This window comes from Myotis daubentonii, chromosome 5 (assembly GCF_963259705.1).
Source record: "Myotis daubentonii chromosome 5, mMyoDau2.1, whole genome shotgun sequence".
Lineage (NCBI taxonomy): Eukaryota > Metazoa > Chordata > Mammalia > Chiroptera > Vespertilionidae > Myotis > Myotis daubentonii.
The window spans coordinates 34,518,982-34,540,876 of record NC_081844.1 but is presented as its reverse complement, the minus strand read 5'-3'; the positions used below and the strand labels follow the sequence as shown (position 1 = coordinate 34,540,876).

At 46.5% G+C, this 21,895-nt stretch overlaps 1 protein-coding gene across 7 annotated transcripts in view; it reads right to left on the bottom strand.

Moving 5' to 3' along the window:
- Nucleotides 1-21,895, bottom strand: part of PTK2B (protein tyrosine kinase 2 beta) — a 121,065-nt gene that overhangs the window by 47,113 nt on the left and 52,057 nt on the right. For 5 of the 7 annotated variants that reach the window (XM_059697518.1, XM_059697516.1, XM_059697517.1 and 2 more), the window contains exon 2: nt 2,649-2,889. In XM_059697518.1, coding sequence (XP_059553501.1) covers nt 2,649-2,852 — 204 coding nt within the window. In that variant the 5' untranslated portion in view covers nt 2,853-2,889. Of the gene's footprint in view, nt 1-876; nt 1,131-2,648; nt 2,890-21,895 lie in introns of those variants that run through there. The other 2 variants (XM_059697520.1, XM_059697519.1) reach the window with 2 other exon arrangements.

Sequence of the window (21,895 nt, the reverse complement as noted above, 5' to 3'; positions counted from 1 at the left end):
TGGTCCTTTCTTAGTGATCCGCTCTGCATATCAGCATATTTAATGCTCTGATAAGTCTTCTTGCAAAGAAATCTGTTCAGAATTGTTTAAGCAAGCCTCTCTCAAACTTCTTTGACTATAAAACTCCTTTTCCAGGACACATTTCCTAATATCTTGCAGGATACTATGGACTATTCAAAACACAAATCTGATCATCTTACTTCTCTATTTGAAAATATGACAGATAAGTGGATAAACACCAAAAGAAACTCTTGGAGATTCCTGAGCAGGGTAACGACCTAATAGCCACACAATCAATAGCTTCCAATGATCGAGCTCCTACTCTATGTAGGTGTTTCTCACTTATCATCTCTAATCCTTACAACAAGGCTACCTGTGAGCACAATCCCCAATGAGGAAACTGAAGCCAGATTGGTTGGGTGTTGGGTCTAAGGCCATAAAAACAATAAATAGAAAGCAATATTTGGCTCAAGGTCTAGGTGGCTTTAAAGCCATGGTTACTTGTAATAAATAGGTGATATCTTGCCTGCAGGATTAGAAACAGGAAAAACAAGAAGGCTTGGACATAAATTCCTAGAAGGCCCCACATCTTTCTTAGTTTTCCATCTCTTTTCTCATAACCCTCGATAGTGCCTCGGGTGCTAGCCATTCTTCTTAAACTTGGGTCTCATTGCCCAGCAAGACATCAGGCAGCTCCAGGAAAGCCTCTCCCCGGCTTAAAAACTGTGTGATTCTTCCTGGTGCCTGAACAAGTCCACGTTCCTCAGCCTGATATTCCACATCCTTTCTTATCTGCCGTCAACATTTCATTTCTGATCCTGACTTTATACACTTTTCTAAATATAAGCCATGCTCCAGCCAAACAGAACTACTCACTCTTTAGCAGCCTCTCTGCCTTTGTTCTTGCTGTTCCCGCCTCGTGGAAAGCCTTCTGCTCTCCACGGAGCTGGCTTCCAATCTGCCTATCCTTCCGGTCCTTTGCACTAACTCCACAGAACACATTCTGGTCTGGACCATCCAGATGCTCTCTGGTTTTCAGTAGAAAGTCAGGAAGGTGCCCCCAAATTTGGAGGTCAGGTTAACTTCTGGAAATTACACCAGCAGAACCCACAGTGGGTGGCATCAGCTATCTGTAAAGACGGCACACCCAAAGGAAGGCTCAAGAAGGAGAGAGTTAAGGAGGTATGAAAACACCCTTCTGGAAGAAGGTGTCCAGGGCTTACTCGAAGGACACAGTTGTACCTACATATCCGGAACCATGAGATGAGCAAATAAGGCCCTAATCCAATCAGTTACAGGAAACAGAGGGAGTAACCAAACCATAATCAATTGTGATGACTGGCCAAGGCAGTGACCTAATCAATTACATTCCGCTCTGGTGTGTTGAAGCATAGCATGTGCTGTAATAGATGGAAGGCAGCCAAGCAGACAGATGTGCAGAGGTTCTGTGCTGACAGCACCAATCCAAAGAGACACTCACTGAGTTTGGGGGATGCTGACTTTTAGGACAGGGGAAGGATTGGTAAGGAGAGGATTGGAGAGGATTCATCCAGCTTTCTCAGACCTGTTTAGTTTTCCCAAAAGTCCCCTACTTCCCTTGTTCAAGGAAACAACCTTTTGAGAACCAATTCAGCTTTCTTTTGCATCATCAGAAAGGAATATTCTGGGCAGTAAAAAGGGATGTCCTCATTGTATCTACCTCATGAGGTCATTGGGAAGATTCAGTGAGATAATGTTTGTAGAGGAATTGATCCAGGCCGTACATGGTAATTGTCCAATAAATGTAGGCATTTCAATCACTGTGTTGTAACTCTGTTTCTGATGACAAGTTCCTATACATGTGGTTGAGCTGAACTGGTTTCCTGGTCCCCAGGTGTCCTCATGACGGTGGGCACCTGGACTTGCAAAACAGATTCCGTGGCCCGGGATGAGAATGAGCCAATCAATTGAAGTATTGCCTCAGAAAGGGTCTGCCACCATTCCCCTGTTTTAGGGCATCTCTAGTTCATTAACATCCTCTAAATGCCCCCACCAGCTCCTGATCTGAGCACCCAGCACATGTCTTGTACCATTTTTGTTCTATTTTCAATTCCATCACTTGTGTATCTCCCTAATTCCAACTCAATCAGAGTGTAAACTTTTGGAGGGTGGGGGCTCTTATATCTCTTGCAGAAACTCAAATATCATATACACTGAGTGGCCAGATTATTATGACCGGCCAGATTATTATGACCACCCCATCAGTACTTCATTGACACTTCCAAAAATACTGAATATTGAAAACTTCCTAAGCAAATATTCTCAAGGTATTATTATTATTATTTGCATAACTAATTCACTTCCTTGTACTGATGGGGTGGTCATAATAATTTGGCCGCTCGGTGTATATTTAATGAGTTGAATCAAAGACCAAGTAAATGATCTGGGGTTCTAACGAAAGCTATAAAACCTGTTCCCCAGGCTACTAGTGAGGCAGGTTGCTCCTGGAGAGGAGCCTGGCTCTGCAGGCTGAGAACTTCTCCCTTGGTGCCCTCAGCGCAGGGTGGCTACCGGGGAGCCTGCTAGGCTGAAGGAGGGCCACTCAGCTGCTCTGAAGGACAGGGAGAGACAGACAAACGGACGGAGCAGGCACCGCCTGCCACACTCACCCGGATCTCGGTCTGCACAGTGCATTTAACCAGTTTGAAGTTCTTCCCCGGGTTGAAGCTGTTGCTATAGAAGCAGACCTTGAGGATCCTCACGTCTTCCTTTTCCACATCTACTGGCATCACCACCATGGGCTCTGGGGGGCCTTCCGGCCGACATAGCGTGCCCACCTTTACTCGGCTCAAGGGCTGGGACACCCCAGACATCCTCTCAGACAGCAGCTAGGACCAGCACATCTCAATCCTGCGGAGACAGCAGAGAGACAGCCCTGAAGCGAGTTGTGTAGGTCCACATGCCTCACCCCCCAGGGACAGCACCCAAGGAGCTGAGACCCACGCAAACAACACCTTCTCCCAGTCCCAGAAGCCTCCCTTAAAGGCACTGGGGGAAGCTGAAACACAAAGCATCCGTTTGCATAAACATCCGGGTACCATTTAAAACCCAGACCTGGAACTCCCAGGCCGTGTGCACTCTCTTCTAGAAGCCCCCTCTCCCCACTCCTTTTCTCTTCCCACACTGGATCCTAGACAAGGGGCCCACACATTGCAAACGAAGCTGTGAGAGGAGGCGGCCACCGCATGGTTCCAAGGCACAGCTGAGCAGAAAAAGCAAAGAGGACAGTGGAAAACAGCAGGAGAGAGGCAGGGACACGGGGGGGGGGGGGGAGGGGGGGGGATGAGAAGAAACAGAATTGGAGAATGGGTAGCCTGGAGGGCACTGGAACGGAGAAGGCAGGAAAGGACCCAGGTGGGTGGCCAGGCTGTCAGCTGATGGCTTTGTCTGCCTCCATCCGAAGCTACCACCAGCCCGAACTTTCTGGGCAGGAGGCTTCAGTCCCACAGGAACTCACACACAGCACATTGTTCACTGCAGGCAGGACAACTCAAGAGGAACAGCACTCCAGCTGGGAGGGAGCTGGGCTGGGCCCTTAGAGGACCTGCCCAGTTCTGATGACAGTGGGGTTGACACTTAAATAGACAATAAGAATCCTAGGGACCTTTAGTTCACCCTGAATCTCGGCAAAAGTGGTCCTTTGGAGCCAGCACACAACACTGTTGGGTTGAGCCCCCACGGTCCGAAGCAGGAGTGCCGGAAGGAAACAATGACGTTCCAGCTGCAGATCGGTGGTATCAACCTTAGCTCTGCCTTAGGATCTCCCGCAAAGGTTGTAAGAAAGCCTAAAGCCAGGCCCTATGCTCAGAGATGGCCACTGAGCTGGTGGGTGGGGAGGCCCGGAATTGGTATTTTTGAGTTTCCAAGGATTTTTCTAACATCCAGCCTGGGTTGGGAACCACTGTTCTAAACGAAGCTTTGGTCTCTTTCTGAACCCATACTTACAGAGAGATAGCTCCCTCCTAACGAAAGACTGGGGGCGGGGGGGAGGGACACTTAGGGGGACATTCTAGACCAGAAGAAGTTGGGAATTGGCCATGTTAAAATACAAATGCGTGTCCAGCCGGTGTGGCTCAGTGGTTGTGGCGCTATGAACCAGGAGGTCATGGTTCGATTCCCAGTCAGGGCACATGCCCTGGTTTGCAGGCTCGGTCCCCAGTGGAGGGTGTGCAGGAGGCAGCCGGTCAATGATTCTCTCTCATCATTGATGTTTCTATCTCTCTCTCCCTCTCCCTTCCTCTCTGAAATCACTAAAAACATTTTTTTAAAGAGATGAGTACATTTGAAAATGTTACTTGAAACCTATATGATCTTATTTTTAAAAAAATACAAATGCGGAATCAGATATATTGGAAGCGGAAGTAAAATCTGTGTTCATTCATTCATACTGTACTGGGCACTAGCAAGGAGGATGCACACACACACACACACACACACACACGGTCATTCGCTTCAGAGAGTCATTCTTCTGAAAAACCCACTGTGCCTTGGGAGACAGAAGCAGATGCAGTGAGGACGAGGGAAGGAGCAGGGTGTGTCCCTTCCGTGGGGGCAGGCAGACAATGGGCAGAGCGCCAGCCTGAGTCCACAGGGCAACCAGAATTTGAGACAAGACAGATGGAGAAAAGAATCTTCAGTCTGTTTTATTTTAGAGACTAATAGGAATATGCTAGGAGTATCCGTGCATTGTTCAACAAATATCTTCTAAGCAGACCCTGTGAGCCAGTACTCTGCTGGGTAAGGGACTTGTGCCTAAGCTTCCCCGGACCCTCAGTAAGGACACCAGAGAAAGTGCCTGGAGAGGAAACCCACTAGGAGTGGCGAGTGTGTGACAGGGAGGGGAAGACAGCCAAGGGAGGGTTATCGATTGAGCTACCATCACTTGGGCAACCGCAGAGTAATTCCACAGAGCTAGCTCCTCCTCCTGCCAGGAAGGGAGGGATCTGGGCATTTACACACCACTTTTTTTTTTCCTATTTATTGGGGTGATATTGGTTAATAAGAGGAAACAGGTTTCAGGTGTGCAATTCTATAATACATCACCTGTATATTGTATTGTGTGTTCACCACCCCAAGTCAAGTCCTCTTCTATCATCACTAATCCCCCCTATACCCTCTTCAACCTCCCCCCACCTCCTTTCTCTCTTGTAATCACCATGCTGTTGTCTGTGTCTACGAGTTGTAAGGGGTTTTGGGGAGGGGGGTTTGTTGTTGTTTTTGCTTAATCCTTTCACCCTTCTCACCCAGCTCCCAACCCCCCTCCCCTCTGACAGCTGTCAATCCATTCTCTGTCTATGAGTCTGTTTCCATTTTGTTTGTTAGTGTATTTTGTTCATTAGATTCCACATATGAGTGAAATCATATGATATTTGTCTTTCTCTGACTGGCTTATTTGGCTTAGCATCATGCTCTCCAGGCCCATCCATGCTGCCACAAAAGGTAAGATTTCCATCTTTTTTACGGCCGAGTAGTATTCCATGGTATAAATGTACCACAGCTTTTTTATCCACTCATCTACTGACGGGCACTCGGGATACTTCCAAATCTTGACTTTTGTCAATGATGCTGCAAAGAACATAGGGGTGTCAGAATGGCTGTCATCAACAAATCAACAAACAACAAGTGTTGGTGAGGATGTGGCGAAAAGGGCACCCTCATGTACTGCTGGTGGGAATGCAAATTGGTGCGGCCACTGTGGAAAGCAGTATGGAGTTACCTCAAAAAATTAAAAATGGAACTGCTTTATAACCCAGTGATTCCACTTCTGGGAAGTTATCCAAAGAAACTGAAAACACTCATTTGAAAGAATATGCACACACCACTCCTTACAGTCATCATTCCCAGTATTTCAGCCAGTTCTGCACAAGGTCAGTGGACTCCAGAGACAAAGGAAGTCCTCAGGCACAAAGATGCAGACACTGGCGCAGAGAAGTAAGCAGGAGAATGCAGCAATGACAAGGCCCAAGGGGCTATCAGAAGGAATAATGACAGATCTGCTAGAGGATGTGAAACTGACAAAAATGTGTTGCCCCCAAAGAGCAGACACTCCAGACAGAGAGGTAAACAGGCACAATATACACACAGGTAAGTAAATAACCCACAGAGATTCCGGATCTGCTGTGTCTACTGAGCCAGGGGCCCTAAGACCCCTGGCTTCTGTTTGTTTAAATTAATTTTCAGGCGGGGGCTTCATGAAGCAGTTTTGTGACGCAGGTATCTGGGGCAGGAAGAAAATGCAATGGCGTATGGTCTCTGTCCCCAGATCCTACTCATAGCAGCCAGAGGGCCGGTGTCCCAAAGGTCACGTGGAAACCAGGGACATAATTGGTGCTGTCACGTTGGCTGGTGGGACATGGACTTGGAGCTGGAGAGAACAGTATATTAGTATCCATGCCTGCAGGTTATACCACGCAGTTTCTGGGCATCCGCCATGAAGAGGATGGAGGAAGTGCCTTTAAGGACACGTCCCCCTGGCCCAGGCAGCATTTTCAACCAACTGGTGCCAGTGCCAGTGAGCCAATGGGAGAACCTCCAGGGTTCCCTGAAACACCGGAGAAGAGTACAAGCAAGAACAGTTGAGTGGAAATAAGACGTCAGTGAAATTAATGAGATCTGGCTGGTGCGATCTAAGAAACTCCATTTGCACACATTATGTGCGTTGTTTTCTGAAGAGAAGAGTGACGGAGATGAGCCCTCTGAGAGGCAGAGCACAGGAGCAGGGACAGAGCAGGGGAGTAGAAACCAGGGCCCGGGACAGAGGCCAGGGCGAAGTCTTGGGTGGAGAGCGGGTAGACAGGGATGAGACCCCCTCCCCCGCCCGGCCCAGGGCTTTTAACCCTGTGCAGCTACAGCCAACGGTACAATGAAATGTGGCCCTTATAAACTTGAGGAACCAAGACGATGTAAACATGTAACAAGGATGTGGAGCAACAGGAACTCTCATTCATTGCTGCTGCAAACTCTGGAAGATAATTGTGCGGTTTCTTACAAAAGTAAGTATACTCTTACCATTCCCTCCAGCGATCATGCTCCTTGGTATTTGCCCAAAGGAGCTGAAAACTTATGTCCACACAAAATCTGCACATGGATGTTTATGGCAGCTTTATCCATAGTAATTGCCAAAACTTAGAAGCAACCAAGATGTCCTTCCGCAGGTGAAGGGATTAATAAACTGTGGTACAACCAGACAAGGGAATATAATTCAGTATTTAAAAATATGCTCTATTAAGCCATAAAAAAAGGCATGAAGAACAGTAAATGTATATTACTAAGTAAAAGAAGCCAATCTGAAAAGGCGACATACTGTATGATGCTAACTATATAACATTCTGGAAAAGGCAAATCTACAGAGACAATAAAAACATCAGTGGTTGCCAGGGTTTGGGGGAAGGAGGGATGAGTAGGGAAAGCACTGAATTTTCTAGGCAATGAAAACACTCTGTATGATACTAGAATGATGGACACGTGTCATTACACATTCACCCAACTCAGAATATGCATCAAGAGTATAATCCTAATGTAAACTCTGGACTTTGGCTGACTATGCTGTGTCAATATAAGTAGGTTCATTTTGTAACAAATGCATCACTCTGGTGGAGGACGTTGAAAGTTGGGGAGGCTGTGCGGGTATGGGGGCAAGGGCTATGGAGGAAATCTCTCTACCTTCCTTTCAGTTTTGCTGTGACCCTAAAACTATTCTTTCAAAAAGTTTATTAAGAAAAAATTAAAGCTGAGAAACCATAGCCTGATAGTTGACCCCCTGCCTAGCCTGATTGGGCAATGTCTAGCCCACGCAGGAGTCAACCCTGACCAAACAGAAATGCCCATATTGTATATCTTTTTTAAAAAATATGTATGTGTGTTTTATCTATTTGAGAGATGGGGGTGGGGTGGGGGTGGGGGGGATTAAGCTTGCAACCCAAGCATATGCCCTGACCAGGAATCAATCTGATAACCTCTTCATTCATGGGTTGATGCTCAACAACTGAGCCACACCGGCTGGGTGCTCATATTGTGTATCTGGCCAAGCGCAGCCTGCTGTGTTGGCCATCGCCACCATGCCTGCAGGACACTGGTCTCTCATCCTCATCAGTTTCCCCTGACCCTTGGTTCAGGAGCCATCATTCAGAGTGGTCAACATGGCTCCAGTTTAAATCTTTTAGCCAAGTCATTTCAGTCACCCAGGATCTACCTATACCTTCGGCCCAATGTGGGCTCCAGTCTGCCTTTAGTCCTGTGCAGTAGTAACCTATTTATTTCCAAAAGAATTACACTTTTAAAACTTTAAAAGAAACATCAGTGCTTTGCACAATAATCCTAGGAGATGGACAGAGAGGATCATGCCCTCTTACAGATGAAAAAACATACTCAAGAAAGTTTAACCCATCTGGCCCAGGATTCACACTTCTTGAATAGCAAACTTGGATCCCAAAGCAGATTAAAATCCAAGTTCAAAGGTTTCCCCTCTTTCCTATCTGTCTTTGAAGAAAGTAGTATCTCTTGATACTACTGAGGCTGGCACAAACTTTAGCAAGAAGAAATTGATCATCCTGGCACTAAATATCCCCAGTCCATGATGAATCCCTTCTTGGCTTAGAGAGCATTACCCCTTCTCATCCCAAGTTAGGTCTTAGTTGTGTGATCACAAAATCCTCTGACTCTCAACTTGTGACCCAAAAGCCCTGCCCCTCTCCCCAGCCTGGCAACCCCTGCTCCCTGCATCCTGGCCGGCCCCAGGCCCTGTGAGCACTGTGGGAGAGAATGTCCCGCCACACTAGCGACAGAAAACCCTGGCTCTGAGCCATCGTGGGCTCCAGCTCGCCTCCCAACCACCAGATCTGCCTAAGTCAAAGTCAAAGAATAACAAACACAAGGAAATGGGCTCAAATTAAAACAGGAAAAGTTTTGATTGGCTATAAGAACGCCTTGGCCCAAACCTGCAAAGGGTACTAAGAAAGGTTGTAAAATCTCTAAAGTCCTCAGGAAGAAAATTAATGACACTCTTCCTGAATGGCAAGACATTCACCTGTCTGAGCGAGGGGGGACTAGAGCAGAATTTAATTCCCTTCAGACTCTCTGGTTTGTATCCAGGACTGTGTTCCCGGCATGGGAAGATGTCAAGGTTACAGGGGTCAGTATCCCAAAAAAGTACAACCTTGCACTTGAAGACATTGATGGGTCATGTTACACCTTACTGAACACATTCTGTGTGCCAGGGGTGTATGTAAGTCATCTCCAGTCTCTAGAAAAGTTCTGTAGGATTAGTAATGTTAGCCTCAGACCTTAGGAGAGACAACTGAGGCCTCACAAGGTGACTGTCCAGGTCACACCACTAGTAAGTGGCAGAGACTTAAGGCCACTAAGTTGCCTAACTCTGAAGTCCTTCATGAGTAATGTCCCAGACTGGTGTGGCGCTGCAGCCCTGAGGACACGAGGTTTAAACCCAGGTTTAATGAGTCAGATGACATCATGCCACCCATGACATCAGGCCACCTTCTAATTAACTGTCTCCTTTTCATGCCCCCTTAAATATGGACAATGCATTTTACCCTCGGACTCTCAGCATCTGCTCTCACATCTGGTTTCCCAAGAGGCCAAGCTTCAATGTCAATTGCCAAAGACTAGAGGGCTGGTGTCATGGCTCTCTTGCCACCATGCTTTGGAGTTAGTACCCAGCTCTGCCACTGATTGGTTCTGATGGGTCAGAGTTCCCGAACAGCAGTAGTAGGTAGATGATATTTGCCTTTAATGATATTTTCCATGTCCATGGAAAAATGGAAAAAATAAGGACACCGTAGAAAATTCATCATAAAGTTCAATGTATTTCATTTGAAGAGAAGTCTTTTATTCTAGTACTAGAGGCCCAGTGCATGAAATTCATGCACAGGTAGGGTCCCTAGGCCTGGCTGGCAATCAGGGCCAATTGGGGCCTTCCAGCTGCCGGCCGGGGCCTTCCTTCATCCTGTGCTGCCCCCTGGTGGTCAGCACACATCATAGCAAGCCCTTGAACTCCCCAGTCTCTGGTCAAACTCCCAAAGAGACACTTTGCATATTAGCCTTTTATATAGAGAGATGTCTTTCCACTTTGTTTGGGGTTTCCAATGCTCATTCAATTATGAAATGATGATAGTCTTTGGAAATTGACAGTGAAGCTTGGCCTTCTGGGTAACCAGACATGAGAAGAGATACTGGGAGCTTGAGGCTAAAATGTATTATCTCCAGGATTGAAAGTTCTCCCACTTATCAGTTAGTCATGTGACCTGGACAAGGTCACCTTGCAAGGCCTCAGTTTCTTCTCTTGAGGAATGAGGCTACTAATACCCATCCTACAGAATTTTCTGGAGAATCAGAGATTACCAATGTCAACTCCCTGGCACATGTATTTTTTAAATGCCTGTAACTTGGCAAAAATATAAAAATAAATAAAATAATCAGAAAACCCAAACTAGTCCCCACTTGTAAAAAAAAAAATTGAGCTGGCCTGGTAAGTGCAGGACAGGTGGCTGTGGCAGCCCCTTCTGTCCCCAGCGCTCTGAGGCTGCTTTCCATCCACACCCGCTTCCTCCATCCACCTGCCCACCTGAAAAGATCACCCCTACCTCCTACTCTTTGCCCACACACAGTGCCACCATCTGTCCCGAGAACACCACAGAAGTATAGAAGGAAGCCTCACAGCAACTTCAAAACACCAGCCCTTTGGGCTCACAGAAGCCAGAATGTCACAAGACACACTTCATTTCCACTCCGTCTCTGAGTCACTTCCTCTTGCCGTTTTCACATCAACAAAATGGGGAACACATACAGGCCTTTCCTCTGCAAAGGCCTGCTGAGAGCAGCCACTTAACTACTTGGCAGGGACCTTGCTGCTGGGCAAGCTGGGCCCGCCTAGCTTCTTGCAGCGCCCCCCTCCCCAGCTCAAGCCCTTTCAGCCCCCAGTTCCCAGGGGTCAGCATCCTGCCTGTTCCAGGGCTGTGCAAGTCATCATTTGGCTAATCCCTTCTCCTCCTCTCCAAGCATCCCTCCCCATTACCTTGCAAAGGAAGGAACCACAAAGGTTGTGATTATTGTCAGCTATAATTCAATGTCATTCAAAAACATTTATTGAGACTCGCACACTCCCAGCCCGCCACCTCCGCACACATTACCCACTCAGGATCATTCTCTTGCCAGTACCTGCCGGCCCGGAGGCCAGCTGACCTGGGGCTGGCTTTCAGGGGTCAGGAGGGGGGATACCGGGATGCATTACTTGTTTTTCCTTGTTAATAGCACCTCTGTTCTCCTCGCTAGTTCAAGGACTGTGATCCCTGCTGCTGAGTAGAGTTTTCTTACTTCCTTTGTGACCTGTGGCCTCCACTGCTTCTCTAACCCTTCAAAAAACCACTCACCTTACTCCTCATTTGCCATTTGATGAGTGATTTTGGCTGGCCTGTTTTTCTCCCTCCTTTCTTCTTTCTCCCTTCCTCAGTCATTCCCTCCTCTTCTCTCCCTCCTCCTTCCCTCCTTCTCTCCTGCCTTCTTTCTGTTCTTGCTTTTCTTCTTCTCCCCTTCCCCTCTTTCCACCTTCCTCCTTTCCTCCATACCACCCCTGCCCCTGCCTTCTATGGCCAAAGTGGGGGGTGAGAGGGAAGGCATGCCAGCCTCTGAACATACAAAGATAAACAGAAGAGGGTCCCTGTCTACCAGAGACTCATAGTCCAGTGAAGAGGAAAAAGATGAAAATAAAACAGCCAGAGCGGGATATGGGCTGGTAGGGGTCTAAGCTTGGTGCCAGAAGAGAGCTTGCAGGGGCCCCAGGAACTCAGGAAATCTTGACACAGCAAGGTGCGGAAACTAAATGACCTGATGTAGGACTGCCCAGGAGGGTGATAAGGGGCTGTTGGGAAATGAGATGAGAGGATGGCAACATGCTAAAGAATTTAAACTTTACCTTGTAGAGAAGCAGATTTTCATTTAAAAAATATAATTCTGAAAAAAAAAAAATATATATATATATATATATATATATATATATAATTCTGGCCATAGGCGAAAGCACAGGCATGAGCTAGAAGGCAGCAGAAGCAATTTGAGTGAGGCCATAGTATGTTTCACAACGGACAACCCAGGGGAATTATGACTTGAGTTGTAGCTTTTGCCAATTTCTCTGGTGTGAATGCTTCCATTATCACTAATTTCAAGTTGAACTCATTGAAAGAGACTTGGGGAGAAATGGGTGCTGACAGTATGTGAGAGCTGTGCACACCACTGCCTGAACAGTGAGAGACCTCGGAGGCCAGATTTCCAAATCACTTGTCTCAGGCCTGCCTCTGGCCCTGATGTCACCTGGTCCCTGCAGTGGCATCACCCCCACACTTCAAAACAGCATAATACAAGGTGCACGGAAGCATGAAATTTAAGCTGTGTTCCTCCCTCCAAGGATCTTCTGTTACTACCCAATCTCCTAAAAGTGGTAATTTTTAAAAACACACTCCTTGTCATCTTTAACCCCAAACTAAATTCTTCTCCAACCTCTCCACTTCAAGTCATGGTCTCAAATGTTTCCTTCTCTCCCAGCCTTCAATTCCAGTGAATCTCATGCCCTCCCTGCATGCATTCCAGTGGTGGCTGTTGAGCAGGGAAATTTGATATCATGATGAGTCAACACTTCAGTTGGGTATTGACGGAGTTCTTCCCCATCTTCCCATGAGGTCAATGAGGAGGCCAGATGACAAAGAGGTGTATTCTTAACTGGTCAAATGATCCCTCTCCACCACTGCTAGTCAAGTGCCCGTAGTAAGCTGAGGACTGACTGCTGTTTTAATTGGCCTTGTTCACACCTTTCAATTTGGCATTAAGGAGTTTGTGGTTACAGGACTTGAAGCACCAAGTTGAGCACAGGATTAGAAGAGATGGTGACTCTCAGGCAGACCACAAAGAATTCCCTAGAGGAGAGAAACCAAGATGGCGGCATAAGTAAATAGCTGAAATTGCTGCCTCGAACAACCACTTCAAAAATACAACTAAAAGACAAAACGGACAGCATCCAGAACCACAGGAAAACTGGCGAGTGGAAATTCTACAACTAGAAGGAAAGAGAAAAGCACACTGAGACTCAGAGGAGGTGCAGAAGTAAAGTGCAGAGGTACGGAGGCGCTCGGAAAGGGCTGGCAACAGAGGACGTGGTTGTATTTTTCAATCCGGAGGGAGAAACAAGCTCCCGACAGCCCTGACTCCAGTTCCGGGTGAGTCTCTGGAGACCCAGACTCAAACAGGGAGAAACTGGACTGCCTGGCAGCAGGCAGAACTCAAGGGCGGCTTTCTCTCAGAGGGGCTTGCAGCGATTCCGCGGGCCACTGAGACCCAGGACCTCTTAGGGCAGGGCTGGGGATCAGCCATAGCTGTTTGCTACGCCCTGTTGATTCCCTGAGACCCCGCCCCACCCAAGCTGTGCACAGAGGCTTTTGCATATGAATGACCTGGCCCTTTGCAATCTGAAAATTACCTAACAAACTGCAGCTGGGTCAGAGAGACCCAGAACTTCCAAAAGAAGGCCCAAGGCCCCACAGCAGACTGCATTGCTTCACAGCTGGGCCTCATCTGGGCACCTCCAAATCCCAAACAAAGAAGAGGAATCTGCAGATCTCTCCGTAGCTCCTGCTAGGTAGCCTCAGGAAGAGGCTAAATTAGCACCTCCTTAAATCCAAGAGCCACTGTACCCAGTGGTCAGAGTGTGACCATCCAGATTACAACTCCTCAGATCCATAAGGGACACACTCAGGGGGCCGACTCAGTGAGCACCAAAGCTCCACTGAAGCAAGTCTTGCCCCATAAGGGTGTCTCCAGCACAGAAGTTCTCCCACCATAGACACAGCTGAATCTCACAGCCAATTGGCCTGGAGGTCAATTCCTCCCAGTGATACCAACTACAATCAAGGCTTAACTACAACAAGAGTGTTCACACAGCCCACAAACGGGTGCACCAAGAGTGTCCACCTCAGGTCATTGCGGAGGCTGAGCCACTGGGCCCTATAGGACACCTAGCATAGAAAACCACTCTATCAACACAGGAAAGCAGCCAAAATGCGGAGACAAAGAAATAGGTCACAAATGACAGAAATGGAGGAAAGCAAACTACTGGATATAGAGTTCAAAACCACGGTTTTAAGGTTTTTCAAGAATTTTTTAGAAACCGCTGATAAATTTAGTAAGACCCTCAATAAGTCTAGTGAGACCCTCAAGGATATGAAAAAGGACCAACTAGAAATTAAGCATACACTGACTGAAATAAAGAATATTATACAGAGATCCAACAGCAGATTAGAGGATCGCAAGAATCAAGTCAAAGATTTGAAGTACGAAGAAGTAAAAAACACCCAACCAGAAAAGCAAAAAGAAAAAAGAATCCAAAAATATGAAGATAGTGTAAGGAGCCTCTGGGACAACTTCAAGCGTACCAACATCCGAATTATGGGGGTGCCAGAGGAAGGGAGAGAGCAAGATACTGAAAACCTATTTGGAGAAATAATGACAGAAAACTTCTCCTACCTGGTGAAAGAAATAGACTTACAAGTCCAGGAAGCAAAGAGAACCCCAAACAAAAAATTCCAAAGAGGATCACACCAAGACACATCATAATTAAAATGCCAAGAACAAAAACAAAGAGAGAATCTTAAAAGCAGCAAGAAAAAAAAGTCAGTTACCTACAAGGGAGTACCCATACGACTGTCAGCTGATTTCTCAACAGAAACTATGCAGGCCAGAAGGTAGTGGCAAGAAATATTCAAAGTGATGAATAGCAAGAACCTACAAACAAGATTACTTTACCCAGCAAAGCTATCATTCAGAATTGAAGGTCAGATAAAGAGCTTCACAGATAAGAAAAAGCTAAAGGAGTTCATCACCACCAAACCAGTATTATATGAAATGCTGAAAGGTATTCTTTAAGAAGAGGAAGAAGAGAAAGGTAAAGATAAAAATTATGAACAACAAATACATATCTATCAACAAGTGAATCTAAAAATCAAGTGAATAAAAAATATGATGAACAGAATAAACTGGTGAATATAATAGAATCAGGGGCATAGAAAGGGAGAGGACTGACAATTCTCAGGGGGAAAGGGTGTGGGAGATGCGGGAAGAGACTGGACAAAAATCGTACACCTATGAATGAGGACAGTGGGGGTGGGGGGAAAGGGCAGAGGGTGGGGTGGGAACTGGGTGGAGAGGAGCTATGGGAGGAAAAAAAGAGGAACAACTGTAATAATCTGAACAATAAAGATTAAAAAAAAAAAGAATTCCCTAAATCTACACAGGCTGGCAAGACAGGCCAAGTGTTACAAAATGCAATTTGCAAAGTGGGATAAATGTGAAGTTCCTCATGTAGATTTAAAAACAAAATCTTCCCCAGTCTGGGACAAGGAAGATGTGGTTTAGCAACGACGTGAATTTTAAAAATGGGGCTGAAGCTAACTGTGAATTCACGGTTAGTCACTGTGATGTGGCTGCCAAAGAAGTCCATGCAGTGCTGGGGTTACCAGCACTGCAGTTGGAGAGACTGTGTTCTAGGGTGAGGATATTCAGAGCCCTCTGTGGCTGGAGACTTTGTCACATGATGCAGATCCTAAAGTGATGACGGGATTGCTGGTTTTAAACAGCGGTAGGGCTGCCATGCAAAAGATAGACCCAACTTCTTCATCCATGTCAAAGTTAAAAAAAAAAAAAAAAAAAAAAAAAAAAAGGAAGTACAACAGATAGGAGGGAAGAGGGTCTCTGTGCTTGCAGACCACACACTGTCACTTTCCAGAGTGCTGGCCCCCTGGCAATCTTGCTGATGTCTTCCAAGGCAGAAGCCACTGCCATTGGGAGGATGAGGAAAAGTGACTGAGCAGCTTGCCTAGGGTCACCTTGGTCAAGTGGTGGAGGCAGGACCAGGACTCAGATTTCCCATCGGAGCCCAACAGACAGCCTACAGCCCAGGTCCCATCAGGAAGCCCGCCGCTCTGGGCTTCCTGTCCACACATCAAGGCTATTCCTGTGCCAGACGGGATGGCTCAGAACCCTGCTTTCCTGATGTGGCCCCAGGAATTCTGCTCAAACAGAAACGAACACATAAGCGCATCAGTTTCTAGCCTTGCAGCACTAAAAGGAATACCAGCTTTTTGAAATAGTAATGCGTAGAACGATGATGGCGACATAGAATTTTTTAAGTTGTATTTTATGATACATTTAATAAACAGAAAAAGCGACAATAAAAATTACGCGCAAGTAGTGTGTTTGTTTGTTTTTTCAACCAAAAAGTACAAACCCACGTCTAACGGTGCAGGTGCTGGCCCCTCATCGGTTCCCACTCGGAAAACAACTAAACCGTCCTCTGAGCAAGCTTCTCCACCTGCCAAGCCCCAATCTGCTCCTCTCTGCAAACCCGGGAAACACTACAAATCTGCTTTGTGTAAACAGATATCAAAACCATTAAACACGACGATGTCCCCCATCTGTACACTGCGGCACTCAGCTTTCATTTGAATGCGAATTGGATAAAACAGCAATTTAGATGCCCCATCAAACAAACAGGATGCCACCTGTGTGTGAAAAGACTTGGAAAAATTAAAAATAGATGAAAAACTCCTCAGCAGTTAAAAATGCTAAGGAAAACAACTTTGAGGCACCAGTACAAGACTACGAAACAAGCCAAGTTACTGAGAAAAACAAGATCTTATGTTTATGGGCTTGAAGTGGTACAATGGCCAGTGGACTCAGAACTGGCTTTCTGAAGAGCAAGCTAGTTAAGTATATAACAGCTCACATATGTTGATCTGGTCACCCAACTTTGGGAAAGGCCCCCCACGTATGTAAAGGGGTGGGCATGGATCATTTGCACAGAGATTTCCTAGCTGTACTATTTTTGTTATTGTTGTTCATCCTCACCTGAGGATATTTTTTCCATTGATTTTTTTTTTTTTTCAGAGAGAGTGGAAAGAAGAGTGGGAAGGGAGGAGATAGAGACAGAGAGAGGGAGAAATATCGATGTGAGAGAGACACGTCAATTGGTTGCCTCCCGAAAGGCTCCTGCTGGGGCCAAGGACTGAACCTGTATCCCAGGTATGTGCCCTTGACCAAGAATTGAACCCCAGACCCTTCAGTGTCCAGGCCAACGCTTTAACCACTTAGCAACACTGGCTAGGGCATAGCTGTACTATTTATGATAAATAGTGAGGTAGTGAAATCAGAACAAAATGCTCAGGAGCCATTCTCGCAATCTTAATAATAAAAGGCTAATATGCAAATGATCGTTAAGCTTGATCAGCAGGAGGCTTCATCCCCTGCCTGGGAGGCCTGACTGGGGACCTGAGGCTGCATCCCCTGCCCAGCGGGGCTTGACAGGGGTGGGGCCGGCCAGGTCTGGGTCTCGCCCAATGGGCGTAGGACCAGCCGGGTCTGGGTCTCCTGCGATTTCAAGGCACACGTGGGTGGGCGGGGACTTGACTCTGGGTCCCACAGCATGCCCGGGATTCTGACAGGAGGGAGATTTTCATATACATTTTACTAATTTTCTTTTATCTCTGACACTTCTATTATAAAGAAAGGGAAAATAGCAATATTAAAATATTTCCTCTAATTAATTCCCTTTTAATGTGCACGAATTTTGTGTACTGGGCCACTAGTATCAGTAATAATAAACTCTATGATAACAATATGAGCTGTGGTAACACATAAAAATATTTATATAAAAATTGCTCAATGACAGGATAGGGAGTTAACATATTGATTATAACTACAGATACATAAAAATACATCTATATTTAAAATTACATACAGTTAAAAATCTTAAGTTCTTTTACTGTTCTATTGACTAAATATATATTTTTTAAAAAAATAAGTGCTTCCACAAGGATAGAAGTGAGCCCTCTTTCTGTCATCTGCCTCTAGCCCTTCCGCAGACACAGTCTTACTTTCTGAATTCTCCATGTAGCCCAGACACTAGCCAGTCCTCTTACCCCAAAGCTAGACTAGAGAGAAGATATGATCCTAAAATCTAGATTTCTGAATCCTCCCCAAAATCAGGATTAGAGTGAATAGGATAGAATGATATTGAAAGTCTGCCAAGAGAACCCTGGAACTACAGAAAGTTACCCTCCACTCTGGGCCATCTTCCAAGAGAACAGAGTGACTGGCAACACCTCTGGTGGGGGGAGAAACGGGGCTTTGCCCCACTGTCACTTGATTCCCCTCATCTCTGAACACCTGTCCTCCTCCTGCCTCCCTCCCCTCCTGTGTGCCTGTCAAAGGGCTCACAGCAGCTAACACATAGCACTTCCCTAGACCAACCCTGGGCCAGCCCTTCACGTGCACAATGAGCCCATTCGATCCCAATAACAAATCTACAGGTAGGAACTGTTATCACCCTGAGGCAACCGAGGCTGAGCAAAGAGACTTCCCATAGATCACACAGCACGTAAAGAGCAGACCCGTGATTCCAGCAAAGTCTGAGGGGGCTCCTGGTGTGGTCTTGACCTCTATACACTGTTATAATCTAGAGCCCGGGACTACCCGTGAAAAGGGGCCTTGGCCCATAGACACCCCAGGGTAATGTCCCCTGGGCTCTGGATTCTCATGGAGAGAAGAGAAGCGTGGACTGTTGGACCTGAAGCATCACCTCAAACAGCACTCGGTCCCACGGCCTCTTCACCCTGGCCGCCGCCATGTGTCCATATAGATATTGACAAAGATCCTCTCCTCGACCAAACTGCAATCAGACTTCTCTGAATCCTCTGCTCGACTAGACCCAAACCTCAGCTTGTCTCTGTCCTTTAGTAAGAATCCTGCTCAGTGGGTTCCGCCAGGATTCCCCCACTTGCCATAGTGAAGTACACTCCTATCTGATCAAATGTCTCACCCACACACATACCAGCCGCAGCCCCTGGGGGATATTTGATCACTGCTGCCTGCCTTCAGCAAGAATCTGGTTAGGTCAATTTAGAAAAGGTTACCCAACTGTCTTAGTAATTCTTCATCCACTCACCCCACCCTGCTCCTGGGCTAGTATCCTCACTTTCCCTTGTTTTATTTCAACTCTCCCGCGCTGCAAAGCCCATTGTAGTCCCCCGCATGAAGTCTGCTTTACTGCTTTTTAACAAGGGTCTGAGTAAATTTTCTTTAACAATATCTACATATGCATATGGACATATCTCAAGCTGTAGTCCCACACTAGTGAAGGGAGACAGACCTCTGGAGCTGGGGCCCAGCCATCTGGATTTTTAAATATCATCCAGGTATTTCTGATACACACCCAGGGTGGGGGGAGAACAGCTGGGTCAGCCCTCGTCTCACTGGGCACTGAGTTTCAGAGAGACCCTCGGCTGCAACTAGGCTTCCCCCTCTCCACCCCCTTCCCCCTCCCCTCCTCCCCCCCCCCATCACTCCCCTCTGCCCCTTCAGTGGCGATCCACAAATACTGGGTGTAGTGACCCCTCTCAGTGAGTTTCCATTTTCAAATGCAGGACCTTCCTGGGTATTTCCGAGGCTCTGATTTCAGAGCACAGTAGTGGTTTCTGTTTTAATTTTTTGTTGTTACCCAAGCCCATTATGGGGAACTAGAAAGAACAGAAACAGGTGGTTTCAGTTACTCACAGCTCAGCAAATCGGAAAATTGGGGGAAACTCTGGTTGTTTACAGCTCCAGCCACGGTAGTTCCAAGGTAGAGTAACCCTAAGTACAGTGGCAAGGAATTCCCCAGCTCAGCGCTCTTCTCACAATCTTCCCAACCATAACTCGAGCTGCTATAGGATTTTTTTTTTCTTCCCTGGTTAGAAAAACAGAATAAAATACAAAGGGAAAACCCAAGCCAAAATTTCCTGAGCCTGAAAGGTAGAAAAATTAGTTATTCTTTGAAAAGAGCTTTGGAAGAGAAAGAGCTCATGGACCCAACGTCGGGCAAACAAACTCAGAGTCAGGCGCCCAGGCGAGGCCAGGGCAGAGCTGAACTCTAGGGTCCCCGGGGAGTCACAACTTGAGTAGGAGGCCCTGAGAATAGGGGTTTATGGGCAGATAGCTCAGCAATGTGTCATGCAAAGAAAGAGAAGGAAGGAAGGAAGGAAGGAAGGAAGGAAGGAAGGAAGGAAGGAAGGAAGGAAGGAAGGAAGGAAGGAAGGAAGGAAGGAAGGATGTGTAATTCTGTCTTTCTCACCCAGATACAGAATTTCCATCATAAATTAATTCCTGTTTGTCCTAAAGGTAATTGAGCCCAGCCATCATGGCTCAGGAGGTCACGGTTCGATTCCTGATCAGGGCACATGTCTGGGTTGCAGGCTCAATCCCCAGTAGGGGGCGTGTAGGAGGCAGCCGATCAATGATTCTCATCATCGATGTTTCTATCTCTCCCTCTCCCTTCCTCTCTAAAATCAATAAAAATAAATAAACAATATTTTTTAAAGGTAATTGATCAGGAGACTACTTAAGCACATGCAATTAAAGTATTATGAAAACGCCAAGGATTATATGCATATTTGCTACACAAATATGCTCCCATGGTTACAACTGGGTTGTATGCAAAAAAAGAGACACAAAATTCAGACAACTGTAGTAGAGAGGTAAAGTTTTCCTTTTGATGGGTCTGGTTTCCATGATAAATACTTCTCAAGAGTCACTTTGGCCACCTCGATAAATACATTTGACCCAAGACTGAGAAGCCAGGACCCCACTACCTACTTCCAGCCCCCAGCAGCCAAGTAGGGAAGGGAGGGGCGAATCAGAGTCCTGGGCTTTAGTTCTATAAAAATCATGAATCCAGCTCCCCCGTGTCGGATATAAGTCTATGTTTAACCTAACGGTCTTTGGCTCCTTTTTCCTTTACCTCTTCTTTCATTGAGGTTTCTGAAGACACAGGAAGTCTGAAAAGAACTAAGAGCAACCCACTTCTCCACAGCTTCACCGCAGACAGGCTGGGGGGAGAGAGAGCATAGCAGAGCCCAGAAAGGGCCCGGCGACAGTGGAGAGGCTAAGGGGACCTGTGCCGTTGGGCCCTCCCTACACAGTGGGGTGAGCCAGGAGGGCCCAGCAGGAATGGGTGAGAAGGCAGTGTGGGGGGGATGTCCATGTCCAGGTCTTCAAGAGCCACCAGAGAAACCAGTTCTAGCTATGACTCCTCTCCTCCTGTGGCCCGAGAATGTGCTTGTTACCTCATGTATGCAAACAAAAGCCAGAGCATTTACATTCTTTTGAATCACATCCAACTTCAAAGCCAGGAAGAGGCTTAGATAACTTGGCCAAGTCACCTCACCTGTCCAGACCTCAGCTTTCTCATCTAAAACATGAGGGGATCAAGTGAGAGGAACATGTTTCTAACAAAGTCTTTGGCATGAATATCTCAAATTTAAAAGTGATAGCCTGGATCCTGAGGTGGCTTAATTCAGTGTTTGGCTGAAAATTCTTCCAAGGTTTGCAGAACTCCCCCCCACAATTTAAAAACAAACAAACAAAAAAACACCTTTCAGTGGCCCTCAATTTCAGGTTAAAGCCACTGGACCAGATTAGATTCTCCCCAAAGTACCCTCTTGGATTTAAAATTCTGGGAGCTAAAATCATTAGCCACTAGGAAAGACCCTGGGTTCTTGAGGGAGAAATTAGGGTTCTGAGGTGGGGAAAAGTGAGAGATGGAGATGTAGTTAGGAAGGAAAGAAAAAGGATATAGGATACTAATAAGGGAGACAACATAACTACTAAGATAGAAAGTCACAGGTGATGAGAACCAGAGCTGAAGGGACTTAGAAATGATCTGTTTTTACCTCCTTTGTTTTACAGATGAAAAAACTGAGATCAGAGACATCAAGGTGGAAATCTTCACTGAGGGAGCTGAGCAGGACCTGCGATGGAGCCCGACCAC